General features: G+C 41.4%; 1 protein-coding gene across 3 annotated transcripts; it reads left to right on the top strand.

Moving 5' to 3' along the window:
* The first annotated feature begins 1,304 nt into the window (after positions 1–1,304).
* Positions 1,305–13,414, top strand: CIPC (CLOCK interacting pacemaker). 3 transcript variants are annotated; one of them, XM_071557778.1, is made up of 4 exons: positions 1,305–1,374; positions 3,994–4,168; positions 5,085–5,254; positions 9,070–13,414. In XM_071557778.1, the coding sequence occupies exons 2-4, from the start codon at positions 4,096–4,098 to the stop codon at positions 9,946–9,948; spliced, it is 1,122 nt and encodes a 373-aa protein (XP_071413879.1). In that variant the 5' UTR covers positions 1,305–1,374; positions 3,994–4,095; the 3' UTR covers positions 9,949–13,414. The 3 variants fall into 3 exon arrangements, with proteins under 3 accessions (XP_071413879.1, XP_071413880.1, XP_071413878.1); XM_071557779.1 differs by lacking the exon at positions 1,305–1,374 and adding an exon at positions 1,405–1,644; XM_071557777.1 differs by lacking the exon at positions 1,305–1,374 and adding an exon at positions 1,654–1,745.
* The last annotated feature ends 2,045 nt before the right edge of the window (positions 13,415–15,459 follow it).

The following is a 15,459-nucleotide window of genomic DNA, read 5'->3' as shown; positions in this document are numbered from 1 at the left end:
CATTCTCTCACAGCATTTCTGATTGCTAGGACTGGAATCCATTGGTGTCATATTTTCAAAATGAGTGTCATTTCACATCATCCCAGACATTTTTATTTTGCATTTGACAGGTTACTTATGAGACTACGCTGACATTAAAAGTCCTCCTCTTTTTCACTCAGAAATTTATTAGGTCTTGTTGATCTCTTTAATCAGCATGTTTCAGGTTCTTTAACAAGACTGTGATAATAATTAAAGTATTTCTTTCATCCATTTCTGTTCATTGTGTCTTTGCTTAGCCCTTCCACGCAGCCTTTTCAGTGTTTTTTAGTGAATGGCTTTCGTGTCTGTATTCTGACAGATTTCTGGGTGCTGGTAGCATTTATGCAGTTCTCAGAACAAGAATAACTACTCTAGTCATATTCACTGAACAAGAGGATTTACTTCCTCCTATTTATTTGCTGTCAGTTTATATGCATGGAAACAGTATTTATTTCACCACCTCACATTAACCAATCATGTAAAAGGGTGTCCTTTACTCCTGACAGGAAGGCATGATCCTTCCCTGTGCTCAGCACTGCTGAGGCCACACCTTGGGTTCTGTGTCCGGTTCTGGGACCCTCAATTCAGGAAGGCCATAGGGGTGCTGGATTGTGTCCAGGGAAGGGCTGGGGAAGGGCCTGGAGCACGAGTCCTGTGAGGAGCAGCTGAGGGAGCTGAGGGTGTTCATTCTGGAGGAGGCTCGGGGGGGAGACTCATCGCTGCCTACAACCACCTGAAAGGATGGTGTAGCCAGGTGGGGTCAGACCCTTTTGCCAGGGACAGCAACAGGATGAGAGGATATAGTCTCATGCTGTGCCAAGGGAGGTTTAAGCTGGACTTCAGGAGGAATTTTTTCACAGAAAGAGTGAGATGGGCAGCCCAGGAAGGTGGTGCAGTCACCGTCCCTGCAGTGTTTCAGTAAAAACCAGACATGGTGTTTAGTGCCATGGTCTAGTTGCCAGGGTGGTGATGTTCGGTCACAGGTTGGACCCGATGGTCTCAGAACGGAGTTGATTTCGTCAGTCCTCCTTTTGCCATGTTTTCCTTCTTTGCGACAAGGTTTAAGCTTTTGGATCTCTTTGATGCTGCGTTCCTCATGTTTTAAGTGGCTGTAAGCGTTTCATCTCTCATTCATGGAGGGACAAAGGCTGTACAGAGGTGTAAACTTTGCGAAGCCGAGCCCTGCCGTCTCGCACGGCCCCGGGGACGCGCCCGGCGCTCCCTACGCGCCCCCGCCCGGCCCCGCCCTGCGCATGCGCGCGCCGGTCGCGCCGGCTCGGGTGGGGAGCGGCCGCGGCGGGTGTGGCGCATGCGCGGCGCGGCGCGGCGGAGCTGTGGCGGCCCCGCGCCCAGGTGAGGGCGGCCCGGCCCGGCCCGAGGGGTGCGCTGTACCCGCCGCGCCTCCCCGTGTGACAGCTCGGTGTCTCGGCCCGCCTGCGCGGGCTCCCCTCACTCCGAAGGGCTCCCCGCGGCCCGGGCCTGCCGTGCGGGCCGGGGCGGGCGGGCGCAGCGGGAGGGACGGCCCTGGGTGGTGGCGGAGGTCCCGCCCGCCCGGCCGGGAGGCGCCTCTGGCTCGGGGATGGGCAGGAGGGATCCGGCGTCTCGGGGAGAGCGTCGCGTCTGGTTGGTTTATTTACGGTTGTGGTTTTGTTATGGTTTGTTCCGTAGAAGAAGGTGTGCCAGCCCTTCCTAAAGCTTCCCCTCGTGCCAAGCGGGCTGATGAGGTGTTCATTTTTTGCTTATTTCTATCCCTCCTTGTTTCTAGTTTTGGTTTATGGTGTTTGGTAAAGGACTAAGTAATGAAAGCATGGGTCGAGACTTAAAGCACATCTTCGTTTCAGAGATGGCATCTCGTTTGCTCTTATGTAATCACGTTTGCTCCATACCTGTTAGGCGGGCAGGTGTGACTGAAAACGGAAAGTAAAAGCAGTGCAAGTAGCTACTTGAGGAGATTCTCTTCTGCTCACCATTATTCCATCGTCTTTGTAGTTACATAGATGGTTATCTTACCATTGCATAATTCTTTACCGGAGGTGCCAGGGCTTGAGATTTTGGAGCACAGTTCAGACAACGAGTTGGCAGGACCTTAAGAAGAAAGCTCATGTTGCAGGGTAGATTGTTCCAGAATGTCATTTGAAGCAGCTTGCCCTGGGTACTGCTGCTGCTGGACTGCTGGCCGCACTGTGATGCAGACCAATGAGTTCCTGGGTTTGTAACTTAAATATAAAGCTTTAGCATGAGGCATAACTTCAAATTATTACTATATAGGAAAATAATTTCTACAAAGAACATTAGAAATAATTTTTGCACTTTGTTCTGTCAGTTTTCTGTTAGCCAAACTCTCAGTTACCTTCTTTCAGAGAAGCAGAAACTTTGTCTTCCTAGAGGCTGCCTACCCTCTGGAAGCAGCTGAAGGTTGTGTCAAGTGAGTAGCATAGGAAGCTGTAATATTACTACATTTTTCTGATTTTTATTGCTTTTAGTTTCAGCCTTTCAGTGTTTTCATTCTGGGTGTATGAAGAGGAGGGCATTTCTAAGGCCATGTCTCCCCTCGGAGTGCTCTGTAGGGTTGCTGTGTGCTGCACTTCCAGCAGTATGGCTTTCTTTAGCCCCAAGCATTTTCATTGGTCAGTTAAAGTTTCTTTTCTCTGATGACTTCCTTTACTCTTTAGAGAGAAACAGACTGTGTTAACAAACCCACAACTTTGCAGGTTCAGCTGTATTTGTTGTATGGGCCTCACTCAGCACAGCTGGCTTGTTTTGGGATTCAGTCCTTGGGACAGCAAAGTTTTTGTAAGATAAATATGGTCTAAGTAACTTTTAATTCTTGAAATAAGTGTTGTTTATGAATAGCCTTTAGTTTTTAGGTTGTTTTGCTTTTTGAGGGTGAAGAAACACGTCTAATACATTAGTTTTTGGTCTGTTTCATTCTTTCAATATTTTGAGGTATTTCCTGAAGTCTCCTGGTTAGCTCACTGGCAGTATGAAAGGAGATATAAAACTATCCCACTGGACTCAGAGGGACATTGTTTTAATTACAGATAACAACCATACACTTCGTGTCTGCTGTTTTATCTTGGTTACCCATGTTGCTGAACTTCATAGATCTGAACAGTACATTTTTAGCAGATCTAGAAATGGTGTTTCCATTTCCCCAAGTTTTGTGTGTGCAGTGAGGAATTTTTGCCTTGTCTGACAGAATTCATAATAGTGTTAGAAATTACTGATGCACTGTGTTCTCCAGGTGAATCTGCTCTGTACTTTACTCAGAAATTGTAAATAGTAAATGGTCGCACTTTGGGTAATTCAGTAAGATTGGCTGTGCTCTGCCTTGCTTAGCCAGTGAAGAAAGAAGTAAGGTGGGTGCATTCTGCTCCTTCAGCTGCATCTGTGTCTTCAGTACTTCTAAAATAGTTGATGGCATTCAGTAAAGATTTTTTTAAAAATTAACATATATACTATATTTTTATTTCAGTTAGCTTCTTCCTTCCTGTGCTGTAGATTTTTTTGGCATCTTCAACCTATCCTAACAGATTAAAGCCATGCCTGCTGTCACGCTATTCTCTTGAAGCTGGTGCAGGGACTGAAAGATTGGTTAATGGAAACTTTCATGAAACTTAAAAAATCATCCAAAGACAGTTGTTAAACTTTAGTTCAGAAGATTCTACAAAGTGTCAGTCGATGCAAAGAATTGTTGCCTATCTTTTCTACTCTGTAATATGTTGTCAAACATGCAGAGTTAAGAGTTTTGCAGGGAATAAACTTTTTTATTGGCAGTTTTATTTTCTACAAACATAGCAAATGTGAGGCAGGGAGTTTAATAGAATTCTGCAGATTGCTTGAGGGGTACAGCAAACCTTTCATAACCTGATTTCCTTATTGACAAACACAGCCACTGTTGTTGTCTTACACTGGTTGGAACTTTCTTTAGATTCAGAGAACATCCTTCTTTGTTGTTAACTGTTTTTGTAGTTCTTCAATGGAGAAGGCATTAAGAACTGCCCATGGCATGATGGAAGGACCCAGACAAAACAATCATCTGTTGAGACCCTTGAGCAACTATTGGGCAAAGTTATGGAAATGAAGAGCTTCAACCATCACCTCAGCATGGCGGCAGCTGAATCTGACAAAGACTCTGGATATTCAGGTTTAGAAAATCACTGTGTTAACTGTTTTGTATGTTATCCTGCTCAGGCTTTGCTTTTATTGGTGATGTTTAACAAATCTGACTAACCCCTTACAGTTTATGTTTCATTACCTTGGAGGGCCTTCTGTGCAAGATGGGTTTCATCTGCTGTCATCCTACCACCAAAGTCTTTTGAGGTGGAACTTCCTCTAGCTAGAAAGTTCATCCTGTGAATTTGAATGGCATGGGAATTTAAAATGTGACTAATAAAGAAATTAGTGGAAGAATCTCAGACTACAGAGTCTAGAAATGAGGATGGCAAAACTACTTTTCATTCTTTGCAGTGATGAATGAACTGTTGGATTATGCTACTTCATGTCTCTTATGGTCTGACCAGATTGCCAGTAGAGCCTGATAAACCAGAGAGTAATTGTTACAACATCAGTAAAATGTAGACACACAGTGTGCCATTTTAATACTTAACAAAACTGTGCAAAAAATGGCCTTTAAAGAAGAGGGGGAAAAAAGCTTTTGTGAGCGCTATCTGCTGTACTGGGTTTTTGGATAGAAACTTTAGAAACACAAAATGCCTGCAGCACAAACTATGGATGTGGCAGTGCTGGAGCTGGTAGTTCTTTCCTATTCCAGGTTTTTAGAGCAAACTTCATGATAGTATGCAGTCCCTTGGAGATTAAATACAAAAGAACAAAAAGTAGTAGATTTTTTGGGAGATGATGTGGCTGTGTGAACTGACCTGAATTACAAAGCCTTTTATTAAAGACTATTTGACAGCTATCACAGCAGCTCTAATTTTGTTGATGTTACAGAACTAAACTAAATTGTTCTTTGTGACTTGGTTGAAAGGAAGCAGAACTGAAAGGAAGTAACAAGCATGTTGCATGTGAAACAACTAACAGCTGAATTCTACATCTGGCAGATGGAAGTTCCGAGTGCCCGAGTGCCATGGAGCAGACGGACTCTGAGGACGTGCTGAACACCTTGTGCTGGAATGCAGAGGATGGGCCTTGGCAATGCCCGAGGACCACGAGCAGCTCCTTTCCTGGGCTTTCTCCTATGGTCGTAATGAAAAATGTGTTAGTTAAGCAGGTAAGGAAGAAATAATACATTCAAAAATATTCTGTGTTCCTTTTTTTTTAAAAAACGCTTTTCTTTTCAAAAAGATTTTGTGAAGTTGTTGCGGTCTGGAAAAGTGACTGTTAAGTTCTAATGTGACAGTCTGTTCTTTTGGGGGACAGCTGGAATCACTAAGATGAAAAAACAAGTGAGATGGAGAAGCTCTGCTCCATCTACTACACCTCTTTGTCTCAAAAGAATCCCCTCCAAATACATCTTTAAGAATGTTATGTAAATAGCACCAAATATTAAATAGAAAAATGCAAAAAATCAATCCTTATCTGAAGTTAGCTATGTTACTTTTAGTTTAATGGTTCTTACCCTTAATTGCTTGATGGCTCACATTACAACAATTACATTCTCTATATATGTTCTCCAGTATTTTGTAATGTGTAGTTCCACCAGCACATCTGTGAAACCCCTAACTTTTACATTTTAACGAAGGTACAAGAGCACCAAGTTCAAAGTACTGGCATGTTATTAGATGTCTTTCTGATTCATTTTTGAAACAGAGCAAAATTTATTCAGTGTTTTATTCTAAATTCGAATCCTTCTGAGAATACAGTGAGAAGGGAGGAAAGGAATATAGATCCTGATTCTTTTTCCACTGAGTCTTTTATGACAACAAGCAACACCTGTTAAACACTGTATATCATTGTGAGCACAGATGTGGGTTTCTGTTAGTATTTAGCAGATTATGCAACAGTGGGGGAGATGATTCTATTTTCTGAGCATTGTGCTTTATCTTGACAAGGAACAATTTTATTGTATAGTCCTGTTCCTTAGATGTGTGGACAAAACTCTGTGTAAACAAATTCTGAAGTTTTTATGTAGCAGGGAATAGGCAAGCTTCACTAAAGGCTCATAGGCTTTGGCCCTGTGCTTGGGCAGTTGGCGTTTTTAATTTAAAAAAAAAAGAGATTATATTTTCTAACATTTGCGATCACATGTGCAATTGTACACGCTATGTGGGGCCCCTCCCCAGGGGGGAAAAAAGGGAAAAGGGGAGAGGGAAGAATGGTTAAAGAGGAATAAGGGGAAACAAACTCAAACTAAAACAAATGAAACAGACAAATACAACCACAAAATGTGAGAAAAAGAGTACAGGCACGACACAGCCTCACCACATCCCGGGCTAGGAAAACCAATAGCAACAGAACAGACCGTCCAGGCTCCTCCTGCTCCCCCCAGCCTTGCCGAAACCAGGAAGACAAAACTCCCTCCTATCACCCCTCCTCCTCTGTTACCTGGAAAACACGTGTGGAATACTTTGTAATGTCCACTTCCTTAGTTACACCTAGTTACTAAGGAACCCATGGATCAAACCCATCACAGGCCCAGAGCTCAGAAATTAAACACTGATTGCAGTGTAGTCTAATGTTAAACTCCAGGTTGTGTATCTAAGCTTAGATATAGACAGATACATACATACATATAAAAAAACCTCAACCACATATAGGTGAAAAAACCTGGTAGTGTAGCAAAACCAGAATTTGGCAAGGAAGAGTTGGAGGTAAATAAAATTACCACACTTGGTTCTCTTGAGCAGTGTGTTGTAACATCTAAGTCTAGTTATGATTAAAGACAATAATGTTAAATTGAGAAACTTCTACTTCAATAAACAAAAGGAACAAATGTAGGTCAGAATAATAATGAAGTGTCTTTCTGCCTCTTTTCATTATGCGTAGTGATCTCAGATAGTCACGCTGGTCATCTTTTTAAAATGGTCTTTTCATCACTGCTCAGTTGGGCTCACTGGACCAGGAGAAAAAAAAAGAGGCAGTATCCAGTTACTGCTGTTCATTTGTTCCAGTTTCAATTTCAGTCAGCATCATCCTTCTGTTATGGAACCATCGAGATCCCGGTTTGTGATGGTTACCTGCTGGCCCAATTTCAGAATGTAAACAGCTAACAATAATGCAACTAACAAAATTAAGCAGGGAGTAATTCTCTAAAACACAATGCTGTGCTTGTCTCAAGGTTTCTATAAGTCTTGTAAAAGTCCTTAATAAACTGGAAGGCCTTTTAGGCAAGTGTCATTGATACATCAGGGTGTTATCTTTCATAGTTTTAATTTAAAAAAAGCACCAAAACCCACAACCATTTGCAGAATTAGTAAAATAAAGGCGTCCTTCTCTACTGAAAATGAGATTTTGAGTAGGAGAACAAGAGCAGAGTGTAATGTAAGAAGGAAAAGGAGAAGAAAGTAGGTAAGAGGTAGGAAGAAACCCAAGAACAGGATGAAGAATTGCCACAAGTCTTTTGGCCTCAATGATTATGGGGCTCTGCTGTGCGAGGTGCTGTACAGCTGTGCAGTACATGGTGTCTTCTGACTTCAAACCTTTGCTTCTTTAGGCTGTGTGTTCTGTTCTGTGTATGTATAGCCACTCCCGACATCTCCAAGTTACTTTGCTTTTGTATGTCGTTTTTTCTCTGTCACGTAGTAATACATTTTTACCGCTAGTTTCTGTACCCCTGTTACGTAAGGATCTTGCCCACTGAACCACAGAAACATTGTGTGGAACCAAGTAATTGACTGTCATCTCCAAGTCTCAGTGTCCTAATCAGTGGGTAATACCTGCTTTTGCCAAGTTCAAGGCCATTACTGGGGAAATGGACTTTAGCAAAGCATGTTAGCATTTGCCATTTTAATGAGACTCCTGGAAAGACTGTGGATTTCAGAGGACTGAGTATAGTACTAAAAGTGGTAAGATGTATTTACAGTTGCTAAAAACTGTTCCTTCAGCAAGCATGCCAGTTGCATTCCAGGTTGTAAGGAACTGAAAAAGCAGCTGACAATATATTATGTTAGTATAATTGTAGCAGTGATGACTTAAATATATTAAGAAGTGAGATTTTGCTTTAAAAAGCAATAGTATCTCTTACTTGGGCATTTGATATTTTTGGAGAATAGCAGGCATGGTTTTGGCGGGAAGATCTCTTGAAGATCTGTAGTAATGTGTTGGAGGAAAAAGAGGTAATGGCTTGTAAAAATGAAAGTATACCTTTATATTCCAGAATATGGCTTGTGGGAGGGAGTAAAAACTTGGGCATTTTCCTTGAAATATAATGCTTTAAAGGTTTATTGGTGTACACTCTTTCACCAGAGGTATGCAGTTAAATTCTTCTGGGCTTACAGCAGGCTTCTTTCCCTGCATTGGTTGATATTCAGCAATTTCTTCTACTTCCTGGTTTTAAATTTATTGATACTGTATATTGTACCTAAGATTGCAAGGCTTAGTGAACAGCTGTTGTGTATTTCAAGTAACAATTTCAAAATCTTGCTGTAAGGATAGAATCAACAAGATTTGAGTTGCTACCTTTCAATAGAGGGAGCCTGAACTGTTCCTAAAATCTGTGCAGTGTTTCCTTGACTCTTAATATATTTCATAACCACAAAGCTTAAATTATTTTTTCAACATTTCTGTGTACTTGTTGTTTGACCCCAAGTCTGTGTTGAACTTTTACATGAACTGTACAATAAAAGTTTGCACTGTAATCCTCATTTAGGAAAGCATGTTTAAATTCAGATTGAATTGTTTTTAAATATATCTATTCTTGCATAGTAAAAGGGTTATGGATTGCAGCTTTGATTCCAGTATTATGCTCTGTTGTCAGAGAAAGGGAAGGATGAATTTGATGGAAGGCCGTTCAGAACACATTAACTGGACAGTATATATCAAATATGGAGAAATGTCACAGTCCACCTGTTTCATTTAAGATATTTTTGATCCTCTTCTACAATACTTTTGTAAGACTTCTGTTTTTTCCCTCTTTGTGCTTCTCAGGGGAGTTCATCACAGCTCCAGTCTTGGACTGTGCAGCCATCCTTTGAAGTGATTCCAGCTCAACCACAGCTAGTCTTTCTTCGTCCATCAATGCCACCTCCCATTAATCCTCACCCTGTTGGGAAAAAGAGAAATGACTCCACTAATTACTTGCCCATCCTAAATTCTTATCCCAAAATAGCACCACAACCCTGCAAAAGAGATCACTCCTTTGATCTAGAAGAATGTCAGGAAACCACTTGCCATAAGCGACTCTGCATGGAAACACCCAAGATGGAGACTTCTCCTGTGTTGATGAGCGCAGGCTTGCCTACCAGCCCTTTTGCCCATCTACCAGTTAGCTTGAAGACCTCTCAGAATTCTAGCCGGCAAAGTTCTGCAGCTCTGGTGACAAGTGGAAAACTGTCAGCTCTTTCTAGTTTTCATCGTGTTTCCAGTGACACTCAGAAAGTGCCAGGTTTGACTCCCCTTTTGCCTTTTGGAACTCTGCAGGCAACGAAGTGCACCCTTCATGAGAGCGAGGGTGCATCGCAGACTATGATGCAGTCTGCAGTGTGGAGCCCCCCACTGATACCAGAAGAAATTTGCACTACCCCTGAGCTGCTCTTGCAACAGCAAAGCAAGTGCAGACGCTTTCAGAATACCCTTGTTGTGCTGCGTAGGTCGGGGTTGCTGGAGATCACCTTAAAGACCAAGGAGCTCATTCATCAGAACCAGGTGACTCAGGCTGAGCTGGACCGGCTGAAGCACCAAACACAGCTTTTCATAGAGGCAATAAAGAACAATGCTCCACAGTCATGGGCAGAGCTAGAAGCATCTCTAACAGGATCTGAAAAAGCTGATAACAACCTCGAAGACCCCCCATATCCCAACATGTAGTAAAAAGGTGCATAACTGTTAGTCAAGTTATTTCTGTGCCTCCTTTTTCCTGTCTTGAATTTAGATGAGCATTTTTTGAGTCCAAGACTTGCAAAGTCGCATTGCCATTAACAATTTGTCTTCAGGGCAAGCTGTGGGACTGGAATAGCATGGAGAGTTCTTGACAGAATGGGTACTTAGTACTGCAGTGTAACTTGAACTCCATGCTAACTGTGTAATTCCTTGGACTTGAGAAGCTTGGATGTGCTCTGCTGGCATGTTCCCATTCTTGCAGTGAAAAGACAGTGGTTTGCAGTGTTCTGCAAGCATCCTCCTATTCCCAGCTTCAGATAGTCAGTTCTGAGAGTGCAACTGCAGAACAGGCCTCACTGTTGGGCCATCGTCAGTTCCAAGTAGGTGAAGGGAGTTGGTGTGAGGAGAGGAAACAGTGCTGATGGGGTGATACCTTCAGGTTGTTGCTGTCTTTTCTGGTAGCAAAGGCTTGCTTTGGGTTTTTCATTCATTTGAATTAGTGGAAATCTGCTTGTGGTGAAGAGACATTCTGTATTCATTGCAGTCTTTGGTAAAGTGACAGGTGTCTTGGGCCCCAAGTGAAATGGCGTATTTTGATGAATATTCTTCTGATTTTGATCTGTACAGTTGAACAAAAATCACAAGGCTTGCACTGGAAGTGTTTGTTCCAAAGGCATGTTTATTAATGGTAATAAGTGTAAAGGGTGGTGGCTTTGCATTTTCTCAGTAGTTAACAGATTAAGTACTGATACTAATGGCTGCAGCAATATTTTTTAAAAAAAGGACAAGAAAGGTATTAATTCAGCAGGATTAACTTGGCAAGACTAGTTGCATATTATTTGATATGTATATCTTTAGTTTACGAGTCTAAACTCCTTTTTTTTTTCTGCAAAATCAGATTTCTAAGTATAAAATTAAGAGAGGTGGAATGAGAGGAGCATAATGGCCAGTGGTGAAGGTCTGGACTGGGTATTTTGATGCTTGGATTACTTCTATGCTCTGTTTATGACTCTCAAAAAAAAGAAACTGGAAAGTAGAGTGAGTGTCTTGCTAATTTGTGATGTTGCCTAAAATGGAGGGAAAAACAACTTTCCAAACAATATTACTATAGATAAGGTAGAGTGCAGTTCTTCAGTGAAAACTTTCAGGTGCACAGAGTACATAGGCACACACACCAGCATGGAATTCTCACAGTTTTACAGCTTTAATTACCATATCTGTGGGTACATCCAACCTGAAAACCATTTGCCTCTGGTACCACCCTCAGAACTTCCCTGTTGGACCCTTTCCAAGGTTCTGGGCCCTCCATCTTGTCTTGACTATGTTATATCTTATTCCAGTCCAGATGCATGTCCCAAACACGATGTCATTGCTTAAGTCTCTTTCCTTGATAAGACTGTTATACAGAAATTCAGGAATGTAACACAGACCATGTGAAAGGGTTTTAGAACTGTTGACTGCTTTTTCAGAGTGAGAAACTATATTAAGAGTAAGAAGCTGTATTAAAATCTACAAAAAGCTAAAAATCTTTAGGTATCAGTGACTAGACCTTTTCATTTTCTGATGCCTCTGGGAGTCAGTATTGCAGAAGACTGTAGAAAATGCCTTTGTAGTCTTCCTCAAATAGGCATATTAGAGAAATTGTAAGGGACTTCTCTCTTGAGGGGGATTTCACCCTTTTTTACACTGATGAAAAAAAATACTGTTACATGTCTTACAAAGGTGAGGCACATGAGTTGTATTTTTACTAGCCATGGGCCTAGAGAGAAATGTGGCCCTAGTGGAGCTCTGGCAGACCAGCAGCCATGCCATTCATGGGATCTTGCCCACCTGCTAAAGACTGGTACAGTATGTGGTAATTGATTGAAATTGTTCACAGACTGTTTTGTTGTGTATTTTTTTAAATATACCTGCTATAGTTTTGCTACTGGGATGTCTCATAACTCACAGCCCAGTAGCACCAAAACTCAGCCAGCAAGCCCAGATGGCAGCACAGTGCAGTGTAATAATGTCCAATCTAGACACAGTCTATCAATTGTGGTATCTGCACTATATGACATTTGGTAGGATAGATGTGATGGTGCCTGAGGCTGTTTATGCAAGATGAGCTTGTTCTGAGCTTCTCACAAGAAGGGAGGAGGTAGTTCCTTTGATGAGATACCTGTAACAGGCCTAGAGGTGTGAGGTATGAGAAAACACACTGGATATTTTTCTTACTTTTCCTAAGGTTCTTATTCTACATATTGAGAGGAGAATTTGAAGTTCAGAATATGTATTTTTAGGATGACTGTCCTAGAAAACAGGATGATGGGCTCAGGCTACTGAGAGATGAAAGGAAGTCAGAAAAGTTAAGTCCAATCCTAGCTATTTCAGGTAAAGAAAAATGAAGCTACTGGTGACCTCCTCAGCATCCTATTTCCATTGTTTTGATGGAGTAAAAAGGAATTAAAAACTTCCCTTGCAGGGGAGTACCATCTGACTTGGACTTTAGCTGATAGAAATCTCTCATAATCCTCATAGTACCTCATGTTTTATTTCCACTGACAGCACTGAGGGTGGGCTGAGTTGGGTGTGCTTACAGCTAATGGGGCTTTCAGCTGCTGTAATTTGTATAAATATATATTCAATAAATCTGTGAATAAAGTCCAGCAGCTGGTTAGAAATCTTCTACTGGGCATCAGTCCAGACTTAAATAGTATTTACTGAACTAGAAAAATCCACTCTGAAACTCTTATATGTAAATCTGGGGCCCCTTAGGAATCATATCCGTAGATAATGGCAAATCTTGGTGCAACATCTATTAAAAACCCGAAGGTTGAAGGCTCCTAGTGATAAATATGTCATCAGATACCATTTTGTTCAGATTCTCTTACTGCCTTTATTCCTAGAAGCCATTACAAAGCTTGAAACAGTAACAACTTTCCTTTCTTGGCTGCAGTGTAATAAAACAGGTTAGCTTGGAAATACGTTGACAAAATTAGTTGACTATATTGGGACCAGAGTAGGTCCTGATTCTGAGTGGGATCTGGTTGGTCCAGTAGATCAGAACAGAGATAGTAGCCTCAGATTAGAAACCTGTAAGCAATGAACTTACACATTGTTTTGATCTTTGAAGAAGCAAGACTTTGTATTACCAGGTTAGCTGAGGACAGCTGTCCCAGTCTCCAGTTAGTTGGGTGGCTGACAACTAGCAGGTGGGGTAGCTTGATGGGTCAGACTGGCAGCTGTTTTTCTATTATGTTTTAATAAATGTTGGTATTTTTGATTACTTTTGCTATGTCTTTGAAATTCTACTGTTTTAGTTGGAATGTAAATATTTTCTGTACTTTCAAAGTCCATTGCTAGCTTTGAATACAGTAGCCTAATAACTCTGTTACAGAACATGACCTTTTTGCTAAAACTTTACAGAAAGACTGTGAAATATGAGTGAAATAAAATATATACTTGAAAACTCTGTGGGTTATTTTAATGCTGTTAAACTGCAAAGTCCATGGTTCCAAAGCTTGCATTAAATGCAGCTCCACAACAGCATGTTGCCCATGTAGGAAAGGGCAGATGCAGAAGTGATACTCTGATGTATCTCTCTAAAGGGAGTCACGTGAGCTTTAACAGTAGGTATGAATTAAAGGGTCTCTGTGTAGAAGTGAGCTGTACAGAATGTGTAGAAGTGAGCTGTACAGAATTCTAAAAATACATTGCCGTGGGTGACCATTGCCATAGATGTCGTGAACAACCTGGAAGGATTTTTCCATCTCTGAACTGCTGTCTCTGTGATGACTGTACATTATGCTCACCGTCTGTGCAGGGTGAGCTCCTACGCTGCATCTTAATCCTGTTAGCTGGGTTTGCAGTTCTAAATTGTCAAGTAAGAATCTTGGCTGCTGAAAGAATTACTTGAGTGAAAAATTTCACACTCTGTCTTGAAGAACATTCTCCAAGTAAATCTGTGTACCAGCTTTTCACTAAAGCACATTTCTCCGAAATGTGACTGCCTTTGCATGGTCTTTCCTTTGTTCAAAAGTGACTTGTCAGGTGAGAACTAGGCAGTCATGCCCAAAACTTCTAGGAGCCTTGTGGCATGAGATCTTGTCCTAAGGTAAAAGAGATTCTCGTTAAAGCTCTTACTGGGCACTAGACAAGGCAATAACTTGAATCTCATTTCTTACACTCAAAAAGAAGTGCCATCAATTGAAGTAATTTTATTTCCCGAGACTGGAACTCAGTGTTTGCAACTTTTGTATTCATAAAAGGTCTGGATACATTTCAAGCAGGAAATTTGCAGGCCTCTGTCTCTTCTTACTACCTTTTCCTTTACGTGGTGAAGTCTGTCTGCAGCGTGGCAGGCCTATTCACCTTTACTTCACTGAGGCCAAAAAGGTGAATTGCTTCTTTCAGGTGCATTGCATGTGTCTTACTTCTCTTATGACACAGTCTGAAAGGAGCAGTACCCTTGCAGGCTTGGGCTGAGCAATCTCCTGGCATGCCAAATTTCTGGCATCCACTAGATTGAACATAGCATGCTGTTACTGCTTTCATTTTCATAATTTCTGGTACAGAAATGCGGGGTCTGTCTCTGTCTACACCATTTTATACTCTTGCTGTAGCTGGGTGGTGCTGCTTTCAGGCTGCAGTGTAATGCAGCCCTATAGCCAGCTGTACTGCATGTTCCAATGTGTCTAAAATGCTCGTGCCCGCTTCCCTCCCTTCTTAAATCTACCTCCTTTGAGGTATGTCCATGAGACAAATTTAACAGTTCCCATGTAAATTTGATTCAGGAGGCAGAAGGAAACACCATGTGTTGTCTGCTCTCTTGCAGAGCAATTTCCAAGGCTTCCTCAATTGTTTGTTTGAACTAGCTGTTTTTGGAAGAATCCTGCATTGCTCTGAAACCTCGTAAGATTAAGACTCCACTCAAATTGTTCAAAGTGCAATTACTTACTGTTTAAAGCATGCCTCATATTGAAGCTGAATTTGTCATCTTTCAGTATCCAGCTGTCAGATCTTTTGTCTTTTGTCTACTAAACTGAAGTGCATGCTGTGACTTTACTGTTTTCACTGAAGGCACTTACAAACTGAACAATTCATTCTCCAGCTTTCTTTTTTAAAGTAAATAAATAAACTCTCAAGTCTTTTGGTTCCTTTTTTCATCTGTGACACTCTTCCTTGGATCTTTTAAAATCATTTAAATGCATTTCTAATTGGAACACTAATAGCACAACAGGATTTCCCTACTGTTGCTGCACCTCATTTTTATTGCAGTCTTGGCCATAAAATCAGATGGAAGTCTAAATAATCCCAGGGCCTGTTGTTTCTGTGGTTGGTGAATGCCTGTCTGGGGTAGTTCCACATTCCTTTGAATGTAGTTTGCAGCCAGAAAAAAAGCAAACTGATTTTAGTAAGTGACCAGTTGTATTCATTAGTTTTCTCTGCTTCTCTCATTTGAAACTTTGTCATCTTTAGATTTTTTTTGCTTGTACTTCAGTTATTGAAAACACTATT

Source organism: Pithys albifrons, chromosome 6 (genome assembly GCF_047495875.1).
Source record: "Pithys albifrons albifrons isolate INPA30051 chromosome 6, PitAlb_v1, whole genome shotgun sequence".
Lineage (NCBI taxonomy): Eukaryota > Metazoa > Chordata > Aves > Passeriformes > Thamnophilidae > Pithys > Pithys albifrons.
Note: the sequence above shows the minus strand (reverse complement) of the source record. Positions and strands in the feature narration are given on the sequence as shown.

Coding starts and splice junctions, on each gene's coding strand:
- CIPC (XM_071557777.1), top strand. CDS start 1,674: ATGGTTTGTTCCGTAGAAGAAGGTGTGCCAGCCCTTCCTAAAGCTTCC. Junction 4,169..5,084: donor CAAAGACTCTGGATATTCAG/GTTTAGAAAATC, acceptor TACATCTGGCAG/ATGGAAGTTCCGAGTGCCCG. Junction 5,255..9,069: donor AAAATGTGTTAGTTAAGCAG/GTAAGGAAGAAA, acceptor TGTGCTTCTCAG/GGGAGTTCATCACAGCTCCA.